A 24,192-nucleotide genomic window follows, 5' to 3' on the forward strand; every position below is an offset into this window, starting at 1 on the left:
TGTTGGAGGAGGGCTGTCACTAGGGGTAGGTTTTGGCGTTTTAAAACCCCATACCAGGCCCAGTCTTGGCCTCTCTGCCTCATACTTGTAGATCAGGATGTAAGCTCTCAGCTACTACTACAGCACCATGCCTGCCTGCCTGCTGCCATGCTTTCCACTATGATGGTCATGGACTCTGAGACTGTAAGCAAGCCCTCAGTTAAATGCTTTTTTTAATAAGCTACCCTGGTCATGGTATCTCTTCATAGCAATAAAACAGTAACTAAGGCACTATATAAAAAAAATAAACCTCAACTCTTACTTCACTCCATTTACAAAAACTAAACTGAGGTGAATTACAGACTTAAACACCAATAGCAGCAGCATACAACTTCTAGACAAACATAGATCTCTGTGGTAGAGCATCATCTTAGCAGTTCTGGACTGTCCTAATACTGTCTGTTCCAATGGTATTCAGGATTGGCCTCTGACTGAATCCTGAATTCTAGAATATCACCTCCGAGCTTCTTGCCTGAAAGGAGGGTCTGAGAATACCTAGCCCTTTGGCCACACCAAACAGTTTGGAGTGACAATGGGTTTGTGGGAAAGACATGTTTTGTTGGCCCAGACCCTGTGACACACCTTATTCATACTCCCCTCTCCCCCATTCCTCCCAGATCAATTCCTCCTCCCCACCTAGCCCCCATGTCAGAGGACCTCTGGAGAGATGGAGACTGAGTAGTTCAGGTTAGTCACTACTAGTATTCTCTGCCTACATGACTAGACCTCCAATAAAAACACTTAAGGTGGCACTAAGACTCGGCTGGTTCTCTAATGTATTGTCATACACTACTGCTGGAAGCTTGTATCTTTTTTCCCTAGGTTCCAACTTCTTACTCCTCCTGATTTTAATTTGTACTCCCTTTCTGTAATACATCATAAGCATGAGCATTACTATATTCTCTACTAAATCACTGTATCTGGTGGATAGTGTTGGGAACCCCACAAGAGAAACCAGGGAAAACTCACTTCATCAAAATTAGTTTTTTTCTGTTCATCAAAAACTACTACTATATAACCTGGAGTAACCATAGATATCAGGAAACAATGTGAAGAAGGTGGTGAAAAGATTGTGAGAGCCAGAGGACTCCAATATCTGCTACAAGATACTGTTTTCTTAAAACAACAACAACAACAAAAAACACAACAAAAACAACAAGGTGGTAAGACTCTTGATTTTATGAAGACAATCCACAGTTAAGACTAAGTGCTCCAAGTCTCACACTTTGCACACTTGAGAATGAGTGCTCCATGTCTCTCACACTCTGCACACTGTCCAGGTGTAGGTCTCTATGTAATTATCATCTTCTGCAAGAAGGAGCTTCTCTGCTAATGGTTGAGAAATATGTCATCAGAAATAATTTTATTTCTATGTTCCTTTAGCAGAATAATTATAGTAGGTTTTCCCTTAGGTCCAACACCCAGTCTCAGGTTCCTGGCCACTTCAGCAATGTCAGATATGGGTTCTACCTTATGGAGTGGGCCTTAAATACAATCTGTAAGTGGGTGGTTACTCCTGTAACATTTGTGCTACTATTAACAAGTATACCTTTCAGGCAGGTTGCTGTTATGGGCTACAGATTTTGAAGCTGGGTGATATTGATTATTATCCTTTTTTCCTCCAGTATCTTGAGAGGACCTTCCAACATTAGGTGGCTGTTGTTAAAATCCAGTGTCTTCCCCTCCTCCTAAGGTTCCAGTTACAAAGTAGGGCATGGTCCCACCCAAAGTTCACCCTGGGAACCAGTGAGTTTACTGGGTCTGCTTACAGAACACAGCCAAGGGGTTATTCGCAGGCATGTGGGTGACTCCACAGTAGCTACACTGGAAAATCTTCATACAGCATGGAAGATGGCTTCCACACAGCCACATAGATTGAGCCCCTTCTTCTAGTCTTTTTTTTTTTTTTTTCCTAGCCCTTCTCTAAAACCCCAAGGCCTGAGCAATCAGGGCAGAACTGCATACAATTGGTTGGGAAGAATGACTGGATACTCAAATGAAGATCCCATGACTCTCTCCACTCCCTTATCTACAGGGAATAACATCAGTCACCACACCAGTTGAGATGATGTTTGCAAGCAGACACAGTAGAACTCCTTAAGATGTAGGCCATTTGGCTTGGAGGATAGTGCTGTACAACAGTGGTGTAGTGCATTTAAAAACACAACTACGGAGTTTGTATTTAGTATAGGAAACAAACAGAATCATTCTCACAATCAATAAGCACATAAATAGATATATAGACAGATAAATACAATACTATTTTATGCAGTTTTGATACAATAACCAAGGACAGAGAGTGAAGGGGTCCAGTACTGTATACAGACAGTGAGAAGGAATCTCTCTGAAGAGGAGGTATTTGAACAGAAACTGAGTAGTGTGCGCCATATGGACTCTTGAGAAGAACACCCCAGGCGTGGGGAAAAAACTAGGTCAGGTGCATGAGGAGCAGAAAGCAGGCCATTATATTGCCTACATCCCAGTGAACACGTGTAATGAGGCTGGACAGACAGTAGACAGCATGGTAGTATCTGCACTGCAGAGCATGAGAAAGGTTTTGTTAGATTTTGTCTTAGGTGTTTTAAGGGGCTCTAAGAGGTAGATGGTATACTCTGACTTACAGAAATCTGGCTGCTGAGTAGAAAAGGGTCTGCAAAAAAATGAGAGAAGCAGAAAGACTAGCAGGGAGCCAAATGGTGAGGTGAGCAATTTATTGATCTGGTTGATATTGGCAGTACAGAGAGGAAAGTCATTTGTTACAGGACACAGTTTGAAGAGGATTTGCTGGTGGACTTCATGTGTGACATGAGACAGAACAGGAGTTAAAGGCAGCTTTAAGTAAACTGGGTAGTACTACTTCCCATGATGGAATTCCACTTCTGTCTTGTTAACTGTCCTGCAGCATGGGCGTATGGGTTTATGGGTATGGAGGTAAAAATCAAGAATTCATTCTGAAAAGTGTTACATTTGAGTCTGTATATTGGAAATCTAAGGAAATAAGTAAACGGTGGACTATGTGAGTCTAGAGAAGGGATAAAATTGAAGATATAAATTAGGGGCCTTAATGAGAAGCAATATCATGACCTAAACTGAGGTTCTATAGCGAATGAGTACAGACACCAAAGCCTGCAAGGGGTCCTGGCATTTAGAGGAAGAGAAGGAGGAAAAAGAGCATGGCATTGACAGAGAATATCTTGTGCTTTTTAATGAACCATGTATGTTCTTTATTCATTAATAATTTGATACTTTGTCAGTTATATCTATGACAAACATTTTGTATTTTGTATTTGCCTTTTGATTCAGAGTATTATATTTTGAGTGCATCTACTCAAGAATATCCACTGCATTGGTGGCAAGAGGGATGGCTCAGTGGGTGAAGGTGCTTGTCACCAAGCCTGACAACACTGTGGACAGACAGCACTGACTCTCGAGTTGTATTCTGTCCTCCACATGTTAGCCGTGGCATGTGCACACTCTCATACATATATATATACACATATAGACACAGACAACTGAATAGAAGCATAATAAACATTAAAAAAATGTTGTGCAGTTCAATTCATCAGTAATTTCCCCATTACTAGTTAAGGTTGTTGGTTAGAGAGGCAGGTTGTTCTTTATTTCTGGTTTCTTTGTAGCATGTCCTTTGGAATTTATTTTAATATGTTTTTGCCAACATCTCCATTGCCATCTATTAACTCCTTCCTAGTTCACTGGCCTCTGACATTTTCTATGTAATAAGAATGACATTTAAAATGGACCCAATTTCAATTTTAAGCTTTAAAATTGTAAAAGAAGGGCTGTAGAGATGGCACAGTGGTTAAGAGCACTCCCCCCCACCCCCCAGAGGACCTTGGTTCAGTTCCCAGCACCAACATGATGGCTCACAACTGCCTCTAGGTCCATTTCTTAGGAGTCTGAAGTTCTCTTCTGACCTTTGTGGGTACCTGCATAATGTGGTGCACCCAAACTCACACAGGCACACATAGATACACAAAAATAAATAATAAATCTAAAAAACCCCTAAAATTTCAAAAGAGATGATGAAAAATCTTTCTCCGAACCATCAAATGGTATTTGTATAAGAATCTCAGTATGCTTACAAGGAAGTGTGTAAAAAACATCAATATCCACACAGGAGAAATTCAGGGACAGCAGGCTAAATCGGTAAAGTAAAACCATGAAAGGACAGAAAGGACAAAAAGGACAGGGCACACAGTACATTTCATTTGTGGGAGAGTGACGTTGGAATAGGGTATCAAAAAAGAAAAACAAACAAACAAACATTGTGAGTACTTGTTGAGTGTTTTCCCGCTACCAGCTCTTCCCAGGTGACATGAGTGGGTGAGTAATAGAAGTATCTGACCTCAGCTGGCTTAGGTTATCATGGGCAAAAAATGACAGATACCAAGAAGGATGAAGACACTTTAAAACAGATGAATTCTCAAAAGGCAGTGGGACAGTAGACAAGGAGCAGACAGCCTGGCACTAGGGAGTGTCCTTTTGGAGGAGGTACTAGGCAGGGCTCTCCGGAGAGGGCTTGGCAAGGTCAGGTGGGAGGAGTGCTCAGCAGCAGAGGGACAAAGTGCAAACATCCAAGCTAAGGTAAGAATGAGAGGCCAGTGTGGCTGTGGCGGAGGAGTGGAGAGAAGGGGAGGGAAGGAGATAACGGCACAAATCCCCACAAGACTGGACGATTGAAGGCAAAAGGAAAACTCTGGAAGCGGGTAAGTGGCAGCATAATATGAACCGCTGTAAACGGAGATTTCTTTGGCTGTTTCATGAAAGTAGTCTACTTGGCAAGAACCAGAAGGGTCTTCCGATAAAAAGACCTTATATAACAAATGAACCTGATATTCTTTTTTCTTTCAAACATACAAAATCTAAATACCTGGCATAAAGAGGAGGAAACTCAAGTGAATGGTTAGTAAGATTCCTGAGGGCAGGGATTTGAGTATGATTGTTATATAGGTACTTCTGGTGCCTAAAATAATCAGAGTCCAACATTCAATAAAATTTGTTGAATTAAATGAACTAGTTACTAGTTGTGAAACAAGACTTAGATGAAATGAACAAATATAACAGAGCTCCAGATAATTCTCAAGGGCTATGGAACTTGTTTCATAATTACATTAAACTACGGGACAAACATTTCCATCAAGGCTGCGTAATTTTGTAGTAGCATTATACTGTTTTGACTGTTGTAATAAAAGGGTTCAGATTTCAGTTTAAAAGTCAGTCTCTTTGTTGTACATTCCCCCAGCCCTTAAGCTACCAGTTCCGAAGTGGCAGTCATGTTAATATAGAACGTGCTGTATGAATGCACCTGATAAATGTATATTTAGGCTGCTGGAATTCTCAAGAAAAGTTAACACACTGGAAAACGAATAAGAAAAAAATTTGGACAACTTGGCAGCATTTATCATTGCTAACATTGTTTTCTAGAGTAAACTCTGAAATTGCATTCTAATTTGAAATGATTCTGGTTTGACAAGTTAACTCTTGAGACATCTAAGTATAGTATTATGAAGAAACAGAACTGTTCATCAACCCTTTATGCCAAAGTTAATTTCTTTTAAAAGTACGATTTTAATGTTTTTTATTCCTACAGTGACCCTTAAGAGTTCTATGTACGCAATCACCGATCACACAAGATGCATTTATAAGCTTATTTTGTAGTTCTAAAGCCAATTGGGAAATGCAATTTTAATTTTGTTACTGAAATAATTTAAAAATATATCATAGAACTGCCTCTTTTCATTTAACAGTGAAGATCCAGAAAGAGATTATATCAAGTAGAAACTATTCAGGTTTATTAGTGTTAGAAAAATGAAGCTGATAACTTCAAAATGTATTCTTTTGGTATATTTAAAAAAATTCATAGTATGCATTCATTGTACATGATACTGTTAGAAAAGGACATTTTTCTATGCAAGTGTATGCTGTATGCTGAGTATATTCCCCCATACTGTCCTCTTCTCCCCTTTCCCAGCCTTTTTGTGGCTTAAAAAATTCAATTGTGTATACATGTTACATTTTCTTTATCCACCTCTATGTTGTTGGACAATTATGTTAGCTCCATAACTTAACTATTACAAATAGTTATATAGTAAATACTGATAGGCAAGTATCTCTGTAACATGATGTTTTGGAGCCCTGTAGACACATACTCAGGAATGGTACAGGTGTGTCATGAGGTAGATCTAGTCTTAGCGTACTGAGGGCACTCCATATGGATTACTATAGTGCTTGTATTAATTCATATTACCACTGTTACAAAAATACGTTTTATAATGCCTTAAAGAACTTCGACAATTTATTTAACAAAGATTCATTACACACCAGCGTTAGCATGTTAAATCTAGAAAATAATCCTCAGGAAATACATAGAAGTTTCTGATGACTTCTGACACTGTTTGTGATTCATAACTACCGCCAATGGCAAGGGACTTACCGGCTTTTATTCATAAGGTCTGCTCCACGGGCCTTGTAGTAATCTAAATTGGGGTGGAACTGGTAAGTCACAGGCCTTGGATTTCTCTAAAGAAAAAGAAATACAGTAAGTTAAAATAAAAAGACAGAAATTACTAAAATGACCATTTTAATGTTCTATACATATATAATATATAATTGGTTCTTTCTTAGCTAAACAAAACTGAAAAAATCCAAACATTTTATTTTTTAACCTGTGTTGTTGCTCAAACAGATCACTGCCATTAGATTGGTTTTTGATGCTTTAAGTCACTTTGAAATATAATTTTCAAAACTGAGATAAAATTATAGCAAAACTGTAGAGTTACTTGATCTGTAACACAAACATGAACAATCAAAAAGGCCGAGGGACAAGGTGTTCAGGAAAATGCACTTTGGAGGAAAAGTAAAAATAATCATGAACATCTGATGACCAGAAAACTAACTATGTCCACTAGATGGCACACTGAGTCCTCCTCCTAAAATGAATTCTTTTAGAACTAACAATTTCTAGGTCATCTAATCTTATTTATGAGTTTACTAAGTACCCAGAATATGTCAACAATGGAAATATCAGGATGACCATTAAACTGACCAGTGTAAATTCACCAGTGTACACTTCTTTTCATAAAAGCAAAAACTGCTTCTTTCTGCCATTTAATATTATTTACAGCCATGACAGCAATGTCCTTAAATCACTAGATTGGGTATGTCCATTTAAATTTTCAGCTACTTTTTAAACTACTAATTAGTTAAATGTACCAAGCTCCTCATAGACAAATAAAATTAAATATGCTTACACTTTACAAAAATCTTAATATATTTATGCCATAATTTAAATGCATAGCACAATGTCTAACATGTTAAATTGCATACATTCCCACTAAATGTTTTATAAACTTCGAAATGTTTTCTAATGTCCACCCAGGCATTTAATTTAGGTAACACCTAGGTCTTTAAAATAGAGCATGCACTCTTCTCTGAGAGATCTAGTTAGACACAGAATGGCTGAATTTTATCTTAGTAGAAAATTACCGATATGCTTAGATATCCCTTGGAGACATAATTCTGAAACACTGATATGCTTGCATGCTGGTGTTGGGTGGAGAGGGAATATAACTGTTAAGGTTCAATAGTTGGAGATTCATCAAGCTAACAAGCTGTGTCTCACTAGCCATGACAGACAGACCTTTCCTCTTCTGTTGAGAGTATTTACATAGCTCAACCGCTCGTATCTCTTCCAAGGCAACCCTAATCATCTGACAGAAATGACAATCCTGTGATTTAGCTACAGCTACTATCCCATTGGTTTGGTATTCAACACAGATTTGTACAATAATCAGATCTGAATTGCCTTGATGAAGATAACGGGTGCTTCCATGACGACCATACTATTATGTCTAACTGCAACTTTTCTCTCTCTAGGAATTACATAGGTTACTCATGGTAGCTGATGACAACCTGGACCCAAGTATAATGGAAAGATAAAATAGAGGATAAAGACCCTGGCAAACTGACAGTCAACTCATGATCTATTTTTAAAAGCAACTTCCACAAGACTATAATTCACGACTGATTCTGCTCCTTATTCTTTACCTGGAAAGCATTTTGTTTTTGCTAATATAACAGGCTTCTATTTTCTGACTTTTGACAAACTAATAAAGGATCATGCTACTTTTTGTCAGAAAATAATAAAGGAGCAATCCCATGGACCAGTTTCCTGAAACATCTTTATAAAGAAATGACAAACAATTCAAAACATGAAGTGCTGATCTATCTAAGCACTCAAGGCCATTATTAGTAACAAGATGTGACTCAGAACGGGGCTGAGTACTGCCTTCACCGAGACCCATTTAAATTCCTAGGAGACTTTCTAGAATCAAAGGGATAGTGTAAAGGACTGCAGTGCTGGGAACAGCATCAAGAAGTCAAAAGGAGACGCTGATATTGAATAACTACATATGAAATACCAAGAAAATAAAAAAGGAATTGCTGTTCAAAATTATTCAAAAGATTTCCTGTTAAGATGGTGTTATTTCTAAAACATAAACACACACATACAAATAATCTGGACAAGCACTATGAAAAAATATAATGTGTGCCACAAGATCAAAACTTAAAAATTAAAAATTATCTAACAGACACATTTAAACACACACACACACACACACACACACACACACACACACACACACACACATACTAAACAAATGAAATTAAATGCAACCATGGAGAAATTTATTAAGGATATACTTTACATTCTTTCTTTATGGAAAGTCTTTGAAATCCAGTCTTTTATTTCACACTTAAGCCATATTTTCATTGAGACAGTCACACACTTCAAACACTGGATGCCACATGTGGCTTGTGTTCACTGACCTCACTGAAAATCACTGTGTGGCTGTAAACATCAGTATATAGACGTCAACAGTAAAAAGGACATGTTTTACACGTTAAAATTCTGCTGTAGTTTTGTATTTTACTTCTGTTTTTCATTTTAATTAATTGTTAGTTTATCTGCTCTTAATATGTTTTTTTTTTAAAGTCAAGACATTTTTGGAATACTCTCATATCTAAAAACAAAAGAGCAAACAAAAACTGAACTAATAACCCAGACCCAGAAAGACAAATGTTGTGTGCTCTCTCTCAGCTCATGTTCCTAGCTCCAAATCTTCAGATGTGAGTAAATGACCTGGAGTGACTGCAGAAACTAGGAATATGTAAATCCTAACCATTGTGGGGGTTGAGGGAGGAGCAACAGAGGGGAACAGCGGGGTTCAAGTGATCTGAAGGGTACATGGGAAAAGGAGAGATGAGGGAGGGGAGAAAAGAGGATAAAGTAAGAATGAAAAACTATAAGGAAGTATGCTCTTAACTGTCTACCTAAAAATACCTACAAAACATGTAAGTCTGTGTACAGTTACACACATATACTTTAAATGCAACTTTTCCATTTGGGCTGACAATGCTCTTCCCAAGAGTCATTAACTAGCTAACAAAACCTCAGCACCAGGAATGTAAAGTCCTCTTTTGGGCTGTTGGGCAGGGATGTCCAGGAGACTCTTCATACATTGTACACTGTTGTTACTGCCTTTGGCTGCCTCCCAGAGGTGGAAGGAAAGTCCCTCTTGCTGAAGGCACCATGCACTTTAGACAAATGACTCAGAGGCCCCATGCTGGATCTGACCTGAAAGTCTCCTCATTGAGGACTACGTTTCATGGTACCAGAAGCTTCCAAAGGAGAAAAACAGCCAACAGCCCTACCCAGCTATGATTCCTATTAAGCACAACAATGACCAGCATGGTGCCATAACCCTAAGGATGCAGTAGTGGCATGCATACCTTAGTCATAACCAACAGCTCTCTAATTAGTCCAGCTCAACAAGAGGGAAACCATGTCTTGTACTAGAAGCCTAGCTAACTGCTCAACACTGGTGAATGACAGTTGTTGGAATATCTATGACCAGCACTTTACAAAACCAACATAATACCTAACAACATTCTTACTATTTGTCCTTATATTCACAGGTAAGTGTAGTATATACCCATCAGCAAGAAAACTCTTTGCAACAGATGGAGACTATTACACAAACCTACAGTCTATTAAAAGGCAGATCTGTGGAGCCCAGTCCCAAGTGATACATCTATAATACAACTCCTGTACCTAATGCTTAGGGATCATTGTGGAAGAGGGGATGGGAAGATTGTAAGAATCCAAGACAGAAGTTTTCTGTGAGACTGTGTCTCCTAAATGCCAGAGAAACTCTGACCATAGAGTCTCACCAACACTGGCTGTGTAAACATGACCTGAACAAGAGTGACACCAACAGACATGCTAATGTGAAAGGGGGAAAGTTCAGGAGGCTTCAACTTAGACACAGAACTACAGGAAACTAAGGAACGAAGAGAGCAGGAGAAATAGCCTTCCCCAGGGAAGAGCACAAGAATTAGTTACCCAATACCAAATGGTCAGCCCTGAAAATATACACATACAAGTAACATTATACGGCCTAAATAGATTACACTTATATATTTAGTAATACACACACACACACACACACACACACACACACACACACACACACACACAGGGGTATGGGGAATCACATTAAAGTCTTGCAGACCAAATGACTTACAGAAGCAAAATTGAAGCAGTAGACATCAAAGTCTTAGAAGGAAAACAAAACCAATAAAGCTAAACTGTGCAGTGGACTTGTGTCTTTTCAAAATACTTTTAGTATTTCAGCAAGGCCCCCAAACAACTTCCAAAAAGGCTCAGTTACAGGAATCAACTAAAAAGATAAAATCATCTATCAGTTACAGTTAGTTAGACCTCTTAGGTCTTCTCTGTGATAGTTACCTGCTTCCTAATGTAATTCTAGCCAAGGGAGCTGTCTCAGAAAACCAGGACTTTGAATGCTGAGCAGCCAGCCCTGTGGTGCCTTTTGTAAGTTAAATCAGTTTGTAGTATGTAACGCTCCTCCCCTCTTGCCTACTCTACCTATGACAGCAACATTTCAATACTCAATACAAATATTTAAGTGCTAATCCATAGCAAGATTAACTAACTACAAGATAATGCAAGAAGTGTAGATAACTACCAGATGGTATACAACAATCATCCTTGTTCCGAGCCTGATAAAATCAAAGGAAGATGTATCACATCCATTTTGTATGTGGAAGAAGACTGTCTTATTATTAGATAGGAGTACATATATTTATAAATTTTTGAAAAGATATAAAATCATACAAGTATTTATTAGCTTATGAGATTTTAATAATTATAATGGTTACCTACAGTATGTCCAAAGTATTGCTATTTTATAGTTTATTGACCATGATTTTTTAAATTTAACTAAATTGAAAAAAGTTCCTATAGTATTCAACAACAACAAAAAAGGAGAATTTATGTTTGTAGCATATGTGTCTGGCATGAGGAAAATACCTGGCAAATGTATTACTCAGTTTTTTTTCTCCTAATTTCTTGCTACCAATCCTTAATTTTTATAGCATGCCAGATTAGTAAAGGGGGAAAAATAAGGCTCTGAAGGAGAAACAGCACTGTAAAAATATGTAGAGTGTTTTTCTTTGATGAAAAATGAGACCTTTATTTTAGTGAATATATTATTGCTTCAATGTTAGGGGAAAGGCAACCATCATTAAAAAAATGAATTGCTCAGCTGTTTATAAGCAAAAAGCTCTAGGGGAATTTCTCAGGACTCTAAAGGCAAAGCTTTCCAGGGTTATACAAACATATGTTGCAGGTGTTTAGGATAGGAGGCGGGGGCGGAGGGGGGGTCTCAGCCATGGCAAAGGAGTTAGTTTAGTAATGCTGTGACTGACATACCCTTACCACATCCATGATAGAGATGCCGTGGCGGGAGTGAGTGGAAACTGCAAAGCAGACACTCGCCCAACAACTGTCCTGCTGGTGTCAAGCAAACACACTTTTTCTACTGCAGTTTTATAGAAAGTAAACACACCAATTACAAACAAACAAAACCAAACTGAAGGTATTTTAGAGCTGGAACAAAGAACAGCCTGAAATGGTGATCACTATCCAAAAGAGATAAGGATGAAGTATTGTTGCTTTTATTTAAACAAATATTCCTAAGGAGACAGTTTGTTGTAATATCCCCTCTTTGGTTCACTAGGCAGCATTAGATTTATCATAATTCTCCTAAAGCCTAAGATATTTCTATATTAAAATGCTAATTGTGCCTTTTCTTTTGCCTGTAATTAAAGCTGGAGAATTCTGTGATCTGATATTCACTGATTGCTAGAGGGTTCACAGGTCTTACCATTCTGTCTCTTATTACTACACACTGCCCCATCATTAGCTACAAATACAGTGATCAAAAAGGCAGACATTAGAACCCCACACACTCACAGAGTTCTGTCTCTCCCTCTCTCTCTCTGTCTCTCTGTCTCTCTCTCTGTCTCTCTCTCTGTCTCTCTCTCTCTCTCTCTCTCTCACACACACACACACACACACACACACATTGATTATTAATTATTGTCTGGACACTACTGTAAATGTCAGACTTTGTAACTTATCTCCTTCCCTGTCATTTATTCAGGACTTCAGTCTCATACATTACTGGTGATTGAGCATAATACTCATTTTGTATAGTAGTGAAGTATACGCTGAGTAGTGAATCAAGACATACCTTCCCCATATAAGCAAATGGTCTTTTTGTAAACAAACAAAAACAGTCTATACTGTGAACTGATTTCAAATGCCTACTATACAATAAATTTATAGTACATCAGATTTTGAAAAATGTAGTTTTTTTTAAAAAAAACATTTGAAAATCTAAAAGGTATGAATATAATGCATTTGTCAAGTTAATAAAATTTCACCTAAGAAAATAAGGAACATAAAATTTTCTAATTTGGTAGTATGTTAGACTACTAACTCAGCAGCAAAATTAAAATGATCTCTTGCATATACTAATACTGCCTACATATTTTTATAGGAAGTACCATTTTAGAAATAGAATATGAATATACTATGATTAGTGAGTATTAAAAAGTCTTTTTTTTTTTGTTTGTTTTTTCAAGACAGCGCTTCTCTGTGTAGTTTTGGTGCCTGTCCTGGATCTCGCTCTGTAGACCCAGCTGGCCTCGAACTCCCAGAGATCCTCCTGGCTCTGCCTCCCGAGTGCTGGAATTAAGGGCATGCACCACCACTGCCTGGTATATTAAAAGTCTTAGAGCAATTAATATAAACATTTAGGTAAAAGAGAAAGTTTAAAAACAAGAAAGCAAAACCAACATTAATTGGGCAAATATAGACACAAAACCTATGAACCCATGCCAGCTTCATTTTCTACACCAACTAAAAGGAAACCCCTAGTGAGACATGCCCATCTCTTTCCTGGCCAGCCGAGGTCTCAGACGGTGAGAATCAGTTAAAGCACCTGTGCATTATGCACAACTCTCACTTCACACAACAGACACCAGAAAAGAACCATTTTGTCTTTTTTCTAACGTTCTTCGTTTTTGAGCTTAGCATGCAGACAGATGCCAGAGAACCATACTCCCCAAGACCACACCATACTTGATATTTATATATACGGACTGTAGCTAGAGTTTTCCTGCCTGGCCCACAGTCAGGACAAATCTCTGTCACCTGCCAGTCCCACAGCCGCTCAGACCCAACCAAGTAAACACAGAGACTTATATTGCTTACAAACTGTATGGCCGTGGCAGGCTTCTTGCTAACTGTTCTTATATCTTAAATTAATCCATTTCTATAAATCTATACCTTGCCATGCGGCTCGTGGCTTACCGGCATCTTCACATGCTGCTTGTCATGGCGGAGGCTGGCAGTGTCTCCTCCCACCTTCCTGTTCTCTCAATTCTCCTCTCTGTTAGTCCCACCTATACTTCCTGCCTGGCCACTGGCCAATCAGTGTTTTATTTATTGACCAATCAGAGCATTTGACATACAGACCACCCCACAGCAACGGACAGTAGGAGTTTCACTGTTAAACTTTTCTTTTCCGTGACTACTGGGCCTCAGAGCATTCCCTGTAGGCAGGCCTGCTCTTTCCCTGCACCCAGTTCTTCCCTTCCTTTTCTTTGGTGTCCACTGAGCAGAGGGCAGGGCCTACTGCCGTGGTTTAAAGAGGCTGAAATTTATTTGTGTATTTCTGATAATGATTCTCTCCTTTCTAATAATTATTAAATTCAAATAAGAATAAAGACAGAATAATTTTAAGACTAATTTTAGGGTTTCTAGATTCTCACAAATGGATCTCAGGGGACTTGAGAACCTTAGTTTGAGAGACTATGGCCCAATTTCTTCCCTTTTAATTAAGAAAGTAAAATAACTGAAGTCCTACACAATGAGACTTGGAAAAGGAACCGAGCTCAACCATGCGTTTGACGCAATTTTAAAATTATTTGGTTAGTTAAATTTCGTTTTTGAGATCATAATATAATTATATTTAATCCTTTCCCTTGCCTTCCTCCAAACCTTCCCGCGTGAACCCTTCCTTGCTCTCTTTCAAATTCATGGTCTCCTATCGTTGTTATTCCGTGCATAAGCGTACATGAACACACACATTCCTAACATACCCCGCTCAGTCTGTACACCATCACTCTTACACATGTCTTCAGGGCTGACTGTTTGGTCTTGGATAATCACCCGGTATGCTCCTTCCTGGGGACTCTCTCTCCCTCTCAGCATCTCTTAGGAGCCTGCAGTTCTCTGTGTAGCTGCAACCCTGGCTTCCCCGTCCAGTCTGGCATGTCCACTGGTGTCTTCCTTGCCAGCTCATGGTTAGGCAGTCATGTTGGTGAGACTATGGTGAAGTTTCTGACATTACTAGGAGTCACACTCTCACAGCAAACTCCCTGAGCCTCTGGCTCTTAGAATCTTCCATCTTTTCTTCTGCAGTGTTCCCTATAACTTTTTTTTGACAGTTTTCTCAACTTTATATTTCATAGTGTTTACTGGAAAAAAAATTCAGCATGTATTTTAAGATATAGTCATTCAACAGAGATGTAATTATAACTGCTGTGAGTAGATAATTCTTTGACCATAGAAATTGTTAGTGAAAAATAATAACTCTTTGGAAAGTTGTTGACATATGTATGGTTCATACTGAAGGAAAAAGAAAAGTGTTCTTTCTGACCTTAACGGTGATGGGGGTGAAACAGAGTATAGATGGCTGAAAAGTAAACAGAAAAGATAGAGACAGTTTGAAGTCTTAGGTTAAAAATAAATAAGCAACACAGTGGTATTAGTAACTGAGATGTGGTTATTTTTAAAAACAAGGTGAAGCTGGGCATAGTGGCTCATAACCCCAGCACTGGAGTGGGTGAGGTAAGGACTGTCATGACTTTGAACTCAGCCTGGGCTGCGTTGGATAATGGAGGCTACAGATTCATACCATGTTTCAAAACAAAACAGCATAGATAATGTAGCATTTTCCCAATAGATCCCTATTAAAATAACATGCTCAGTTTTCATTCTAAGTTCCGAGAGATGTAGAAAATGGTGAACAAATATTGGAAGCATAAACTGATTACTAAAACATAAAACTGGAGGTTAAAAGCTGTAGACTTGGAGCTGAGATTTCTCTTTTCCAGAAAGAAATCTGAACTAATAATGAACAGCATTCTTCATCTTCCTGACCCCTCATACATGAGAACAACTACTAGTGTGTGTTAATAGAAGAGATCAAAAGCTAGAACTGGATTTGGTTCCTGGCTCTTCACTTACTGTCTTGTGTGACTTTGTCCAAATTACAAACGATTCAGAACCTGTTCTTTTGCCTACAAAATGGTGCTAAGTTTGCCATGAAAATCTTTTGTCTATGAGGTACCATTTATAAATGGACTTGTATGGTATGGCTCACACTAGCTTAAGGCTCCTTTGTGGCATAATCAAGTTATTTATTTCTTTGAATTCAGTACTTAATAGGTGCTTCACAGATGAGCAGGTTTGTTTGCTTGGTTTGGTTTTTTCAAACAAGGTCTTACTGTATCTTCTCAAATAGTCTAGAACTCCCTGTGTAGATCAGGGCAAGCTTGAACTCAAAGAGGTCTGTCTGATTCTGCCTCTGGAATGCTGGGATTAAAAGTATGTGCTACCATGCCAAGCAGATTCTTAAACACCTGGATTTTGCAAAGTTCCCAGTCATATAATTAAGTAATGAAATCGTAAAATATATTACCGTGCTATTTTTTTGTGTAGTTGTACAGTTTAAAGATATAGATATTATTTATCACTAAATAGGATAGTCTAGCCAAAGAAATCAAATTGTAATAGCTGGTAAGACCTCAGAGAATGGACACAGCAGTAAGTTCATCCTTCCGTCAACTGCACTGCCATTGATGAAAAATTGCCATTCCATTGGAGAAATCTTTCCTCAATCCCTTTGGAAGACAAAACCCCTGTACTGTTCCATGATAACATATAGCTCTATTCTTTTTTTTTTTTGAGACAGGGTTTCTCTGTGTAGTTTTGGTGCCTGTCCTGGATCTCGATCTACAGACCAGGCTGGACCTGAACTCACAGAGATCTGCCTGGCTCTGTCTCCCGAGTGCTGGGATTAAAGGCGTGCACCACCACCACCGGGCTATAGCTCCATTCTTAAGCACTTTTTGCAGATGCAGCATTGCTGCATGTAATTATTTGATTCTACCATCCTATAGGATAAGATACTTAAGGGTAAATCATGGTTGTTTTAGCACCACCATACCCTTGAAACACAATGTCTGACACACAAAGTATTTAGAGGCAGACACATGAATGGTTGGTAAAAATGGGATGTTTCTTCCCTATCCTTTCACTCTAGCTCTGCTCCCTCTTCTTTCTTCTTGGCTTGCTCTTCCTGCTCTTCTCCTAGAAATTAAACAACCACCCCCTCTCCCATTTAATGATACATTTTTGGTTTCAAAATTATATCATCTTCTCATAGTTTTCTGATAATACTCCTAGTGAAGACCCAAACAAAATCTCATACCACATTGTGATGGCTATTCTTGGTTGTCAATTTGATTACATCTGTAATTAACTAAAAAAAAAAAAACAAAAAAAATAGAGGGGCACACCTGTGAGGGGTTTTGCTTAATTTGAAGCAGGAAGATCCACTTCTAATCAGATCTTTGAGCTAATCTGGACCACACCTTCTGCTGGAAGCCTATATAAGGACATGGAAGAAAAAAACCTTTTGCCCTTTGCCTGGTTGCTCTAGCCTCACTAGTAAATCCATTCTTTTATGGTCATAGAGCCTACTTCTTCAGGATTCTGGCATATACCGAAGACCAGCTGAGACATCCAGCCTCATGCACTGGACAATTACTGGACTCTTGGACCTTCTGTTCATAGGCAGCCATTGTTGGATTAGCTGGACCACAGCCTGTCAGTCATTTTAATAAATCCCTATCTACATATATATATATATATAGAGAGAGATTCATTCTATAAATTCTGTTACTCTAGAGAATCCTGACTAATACACACATAATCAAAGTCAGTCAATCCCATTCCCTCCAATTAAGACAAGTGAACTCTGTTGCTGATGTTGGCCTTCATAACACAAAGTATTATCTTACCTTCATTCAAAGTGCCCCTTAGTGAGATGGTCTAGCCAGCAATGATGGCCTGATGTCATGCAAAGTTACTCACATGCTGGCTTCTTAGTGGGGTCCTCCCTGGATTTATTACTGAGCTTGTGATCATGACTATGTGTAATTGAGTGTAGTAAGTTAGAATTCTGTTTATCCAGACCAGCATTGAGAGCAACGGGAGAACATACCTATTGCCATCTAGCTTTTGGAGAGACTGTCTCTAAGATGGGTGTAATGGCATCATCTTGTAATCTTTGAAATACATGTCTTGTACCAAAGAAAGACTTGTACATGCTTTTAATAATGCCTTGTCTCTGAATCTTCTGTTCTGTAAAGCTGCCAGGCAAATGGCTGATTTTCATCCTGTTTCTCAACACATCTTTTCTTAGAAGTTAGACTCTATATGGTGATTTGAATAAGATTGGCCCCATTAGGCTCATGTTTGAATATTTTGTCACTAGTTTGTGAAACTTTCTAGACGTGGCCTTGTTAGAGGAAGTGTGTCACTGGGGGTGACTTGTGCTGTTCACAGTGTACTCTTGGCCTCCTGTTTACACTGTGAGATGTGAGTTACTGGTTGTGCCTGATAATGTGCCTTTGCTCTTCCATGTAGACTCTAGTCCTCTGGAACTATAATTACGCCCAATTAAAAACTTTCTTTTTTAAGTTGTCTTGGTCACAGTGTTTTATCAAAGCAACAGAAAAATAACTAAGACACTCTGGAAAGTTCCTTGGTTTATCTTGTTTATAGGTAATCATTGAGAATATGGATATCCCAGACACATTACTAGAGATAGGCTACCATGTTCTAAACATGAGCCTGGCCCCCATGAACTTACATTCTGTATGGAAGGTAGGCATATGTACAACTAATCATAATACAGGGTAGGAAAAATACTTGAAAATGTAGTATTAGCATATTATTCTTATAAAAATAGTATGAGGGGAATAACGTGGGAATTCTCAGGTTGTTTCATGTAAGAGTGGGCATCTGAACTAAGAATTAGAGGAATCCATTAAGCAGAGAAACTTGAGTAGTCCACTCTAAGCTAAGGGAAGCTCACCAAAGGTTTTAGATACAGGGAATGTCCCTGAATAGTTGTGGGTAAAATGTAGGCTACTTTTGTATTACATGAGAAGTGTTATAAAGGATTAACAGAACATCATGGAGAACTGTGAACTACATTCTCAGAAAATGGAACATTTTGCCAGTTTAAAGTTGTTTGAGAATTGAAATCAGGAACAACTTTCTGGAATGTGATTCTAGGGGCATTCTTTGTGTGAATTAGTTAAGTAAAATTAGAAACTTGTGATAGTCAAAGATCTGTCTGACTGCTAGCTAAACCAGTTATGACACAGTTTAGTAAAATAAGAGGTTCAGCAATAATCATAGTTTTCTGCATACTTGTTTAACCTGTAATATTCATGATATAATTAGCACAAAAATGAAGGTGAAAAAAGTATATACTACTTTTCATCTGTTATATTTTTAAGTAACATTAAATGTGTAAATTTATTTAGTTAATGCAAGGAAGTACAAAAAAAAAATCAGAAATAGGTCTTCTTATTACAGAGATAATACCATTGTTAAAGGGTGCAGGAGAGTAAAATAACCTATGGAGCAGATTTTAAGAGTGTATAAGGATGTGAAATATAGAGGATCCTATACCTTTCTTTTGCATCACTGTGTGATGTGTGTGTTGGGGGGGGTCATTTATCAAATCTTACATATTTCATTTTTTGCAAATTTCACTGAAAGCTAATTTACACCCAATAAAATCCTCTCATTTTAAGGGTACAGTCCAGTGGGTTTCAGTCTATTAAAAAAGTTGTACAGCCATCACCACAATCTAACTTTCTCTTGGATTCCACCTACATGTGGAATTGCTGAGTCTATGATACTGCATACTGGACACTTGAGGCTGTTTTCCAAAGTGGATATATCATTTTACATCCCTAGTAACAATACAGAAAAATCAACTGGTCTCCATGCTTGCTCCACTCATTGCAGTTATCTTTCTGTAACATTACATATATTCTAATGTGCATCAAATGATTGTGATTTACATTTCCCTGGTGACCAGTTACACTCAACATTTGTCAAGTGCATTTGGGTCACTTGCTGATCTTTGGAGTAATATCTTTTTAGCTTATTTACCTAAGTTGAATTGGGTTGCCTTTTTATTTTCAAATTGTAAATTCTTTCTATATCCTGGACATAAGACTTTTACAAGATAAATAATTGCCAATATGTTCTTGTCATCTATGGGTCATTTTTCCATTTTCTTAGAGATGCTTTGTAAAGTACAGATGTTTTTTAACTTATTCATTCTTTTCTAACACTTTTGCTTTTCATATTAGAACCCTGAATTATTGCCCGGCTCAAGATCACAAAGATTTATTCCCAAGTCTGTTTCTGAGAGGTCGGTGCTTTAGATTTTACTTTTGTCTGCACCTCAGTTCAAGTTTCCTATGTCATGAAGTTGAGACTCACATTCTCTCATGTGCATATGTTTATATAAGTCATTTCTTAAAAAGAATCTTCTTTCCCTTGTTGAACTGTTTGCTTCTCTGTCAAAATCAAGTAGCTATAAATCAAAACATTGATTCTGAACTCAATTCCAATGATTCAAAGACCTCAACATAAAACCAGATACACTAAACTTGACAGAAGATTAAGTGGGAAGTAGCCTTGAATGCATTGGCACAGGAGACAACTTCCTAAATAGAACACTGAAAGCACAGGCACTAAAATCAACAATTAATAAATGGGAACTTGTGAAACAGAAAGGCTTCTATAAGGCAAAGGGCGCTGTGAAAAGGACAAAACAACAGCCTACAGAATGGGAAAAGATCTTCACCAACCCCACATCTGACAGAGGGCTAATCTCCAAAATATATAAAGAACTGATGAAACTAGACATCAAAATACCAAATAATCCAAGCAAAAAATAGGGTACAGATCTAAACAGAGAATTCTGAACAGAAGAATCTCAAATGGTCAAGAAGCACTTAAAGAAATGTTCAACATCCTTAGCCACCAAAATGACTCTGAGATTCCATCTTACACCTGTCAGAATGGCTAAGATCAATAACACAAGTGACAGCTCATGATAGAGAAGATGTGGAGCAAGGCGAACACTCCTCCATTGCTTGTGGGAGTGAAAACTTGTACAGCCACTTTGGGAATCAATATGGCAGTTTCTCAGAAAATTGGGAATCTATCTACCTCAAGATCCAGCAATACCACTCTTGGGCATATACCCAAAGGATGCTCTACCACACCACAAGGGCACTTGCTCAACTGTGTTCATAGCAGCTTTATTCATAATAGCCAGAACCTAAAAACAACCTAGATGTCTCTTAACTGAAGAATGGATAAAGAAAATGTGGTACCATTTATACAATGGAGTATTACTCAGCTGCTAAAAACAATAACATCACAAACTTTACTGGCAAATGGATGGAACTAGAAAAGATCATCCTGGGTGAGGTAACCCGAACCCAGAAAGACAAACATGGTATGTACTCACTTATAGGTGGATATTAGCTCTAAAGTAAAGGAGAAACATGCTATAATCCACAGACCCAAATAAGCTAAGTAACAAGGAGGGCTCAATGGGGGACACACGAATGTCACTGTGAAGGGGAAATAGAATAGACATCACTGGTGGATGGAGGGGGTCGGGTCTGAACAGGGGGGTGGGAACAGGAGGGATCAGGTAGGGAGAGGATGGAGGGAGAGAGTACTGGGAAAGACAAATGGAATCAGGGGTCATCACTGAGATGAGCTAGAAACCTAGAACAATGGAAACACCCAGGAATCTATGAAGGTGACTCTTAGCTAAGACTCCTAGCAATGGGAGATACAGACCCTGAACTAGCCATCTCCTGTAAACAGGCCAGGCTTCCAGTGGAGGAATTGAGACCCCAACCCAGCCACAACCTTTGACCTACAATTTGTCCTGCCTACAAGATATGCTGGGGTAAAGGTGGCACAGAAATAATGGGAGTGGCCAACCAATGACTGGTCTAGCTTGAGGCCCATGCCATGAGAGGAAGTCCACCCCTGACACTGTCCGAAGGGCCAGGAACCAGACAGTGGACAGCCTGGGCAGCCCAGAGACCTACAAAAGAACCAAACATGACTGGCAAAAAAAAAAAAAAAGTCAATGAAATGATTGCTAATGATATTCTGCTGTACTCATAGACCGTTGCCTAGCCCAATTGTCATTAGAGAGTCTTCTCTCAGAAACCAATAGAAACAGATGCAGAGACCCACAACCAAACATCAGGTGGACTTTGGTGGGTCCTTGGAAGAGGGGGACAAAGGATATGGGAGCCAGAGGGGCCAAGGACACCACAAGAAAACCTACAGCATCAACTAACTTGGGCTCTTAGGGGACTCACAGAGACTAAACAAACCAGGGAACCTGCATGGGACTGACCTAGGCCCTCTGCATATGCGATACAGTTGTGTAGCTTTGTCATCTTGTGGGACTCCTAATAGTGGGAGCAGTGGCTGCTTCTGACTCTGTTACCTGCTTTTAGGACCTTTTTCCTCCTTCTAAGTTGCCTCATGCAGCCTTGATAGGAGAGGAGGTGCCTAGTCTTACTGCAACTTGATATGACATGACTGGCTGATATACATGGGAGGCCTGCCCTTTTCTGAAGAGAAAGGAGGAGTGGATGTGGGCGGGGAGGAGGGAGAGCCTGGGAGGAAAGGAGGGAGGAGAAAATGTGATTGAGCTGGGAAAAAATAATTAATTAATTAAAAAAGATTGTTTCTGTACTCTCTCTCCATTTTCTTCCACTGTCTGTATATGGCTTTAATGTATATGCCACACCATCTTGATTACAGGTGTTTAAGACAGGAAGTATGAGTTCATCAGCTCTCTTTATCTTTCTCAAGATCATTTTTAGTTTTCTAAGTTGGGTTACATTTCCATATGAATGTTACAATTAGCTTTCTCAATTTCTGAAAACTTTTAAAATAATATTTACACAAAAAGGATTATATTTTATATGCTGTTACATTCATTACATGTTACCCCTTTTATTTAGCCATTCATTTCTCTCCTGAGTGTTTTAAGTATCTCCCACAAACAAGAGGTCTAAAGTCCATGAAGAAGGCACCAATTAGGAAACGAAATGAATGGCCTCCTAAGACCACCATCACCTATTATGGTCGATGACTTAAGACCTTCTGGCACATGCTGTTTTTTTTAATTATTAGTATTTATTTATTTATTTGAGACAGGGTTTCTCTTTGTAGTCTTGGCTGTACTGGAACTCACTTTGTAGACCAGTTACTCAGAGGTTCACCTGCCTCTGTCTCCCCAGTGCTGGGGTTAAAGGAGTGTACCACCACGGCCTGGCTCCTGGCCCATGTTTTTTTTTTTTTTTTTTTTTTTTGAGACAGGGTTTCTCTGTGTAGCTTTGCGCCTTTCCTGGATCTCGCGCTGTAGACCAGGCTGGCCTCGAACTCACAGAGATCCGCCTGCCTCTGCCTCCCGAGTGCTGGGATTAAAGGCGTGCGCCACCACCGCCCGGCTGGCCCATGTTTTTAATCAATATAAACTATGCAAACACTCCTTATGGTTTCCATGTTCCAACCAAAGGGATCTTAGCCAGCTAACTTGATTTTTTAAAAAAAAATGACTTCTAGAAAGAGTTGTTTCCTTAAAGTATTTTTAGCTGTACACCAAGAAAGTTAACTATCTTCTTGAAAAAATAAAATAAGAGTTATGGGATAAGGAGGCCACAGCTACTAAGTCCCTTTGTTCTCAGACCCCACAGAGTGCCTGAGCTCTAGAGGCAGCACCCCTCATTACAACAGAGCATGTTCTTGCCATTCTTACCTTTGCCTCACCTGTCATTCATTAAGTTGTGGCCCTGGATACTATCAGAACGAAACTCTTGTGTCACAATTCCTATATTCTACACATTTACAACCATACAAGGAGCAGCCAGCCTCCAGCTAGTGTTGTTATTAAGCTGTGGCACTACTTATACATGCATGGGCAAAAACAACCTTTAGAAGAAGAGCAGAACTTTATGCATTAGAAAAGTCTTTAGGAGTTCCCTCCTGGCTTCCTGACAGTTCTGACTGGTAACGGCCCATGCTTACATTGGTTGTATGGTATTTTGACTACAACCTTATATACATGAAGGGTTAATAAACTAGTACATTGGTAGCCATGACCTTCCAGGTTTCTGTGAAGAGGCTACAGCCTCCATATGGAATGTGGATAGAATTCATGATGTCTAAGAACTGGACCAGAAAAAAAAAGTACATGTTCATTTTCACAATGCCCTTACTAAAATGTATATGTACTGTCAGGACCTGACACATGGTCCCCAGCAGGGGTTACAGATATCTTTATCACATTATAGGTGATGATCTATTTTAAAACACCAGTAATGGTCAGAAAAGCCTCTGGGTCTTAGTATTTCAAACAGTAATAATAGTAATAAAAAATCATAAATCCGTTACAAACTTTCCCAATACTTGCACCATTTTTTTTTTTCAGTATAAGTGTTTCTTACAACTCTATAGGTTTTGTTTTATGTTTGGAGACACTGTTCTAAAAA

General features: G+C 38.7%; 1 protein-coding gene across 9 annotated transcripts in view; it reads right to left on the minus strand.

Annotated features, from left to right (window-relative positions):
• Tbc1d5 (TBC1 domain family member 5) overlaps window positions 1–24,192 on the minus strand; it is a 477,512-nt gene that overhangs the window by 78,301 nt on the left and 375,019 nt on the right. For all 9 annotated transcript variants that reach the window (XM_052745614.1, XM_052745612.1, XM_052745611.1 and 6 more), the window contains one exon: window positions 6,494–6,579. In XM_052745614.1, coding sequence (XP_052601574.1) covers window positions 6,494–6,579 — 86 coding nt within the window. The remainder of the gene's footprint in view (window positions 1–6,493; window positions 6,580–24,192) is intronic.

Source organism: Peromyscus californicus, unplaced genomic scaffold (genome assembly GCF_007827085.1).
Source record: "Peromyscus californicus insignis strain IS unplaced genomic scaffold, ASM782708v3 Scaffold_19__1_contigs__length_69161282, whole genome shotgun sequence".
In the NCBI taxonomy this organism is placed as follows: domain Eukaryota; kingdom Metazoa; phylum Chordata; class Mammalia; order Rodentia; family Cricetidae; genus Peromyscus; species Peromyscus californicus.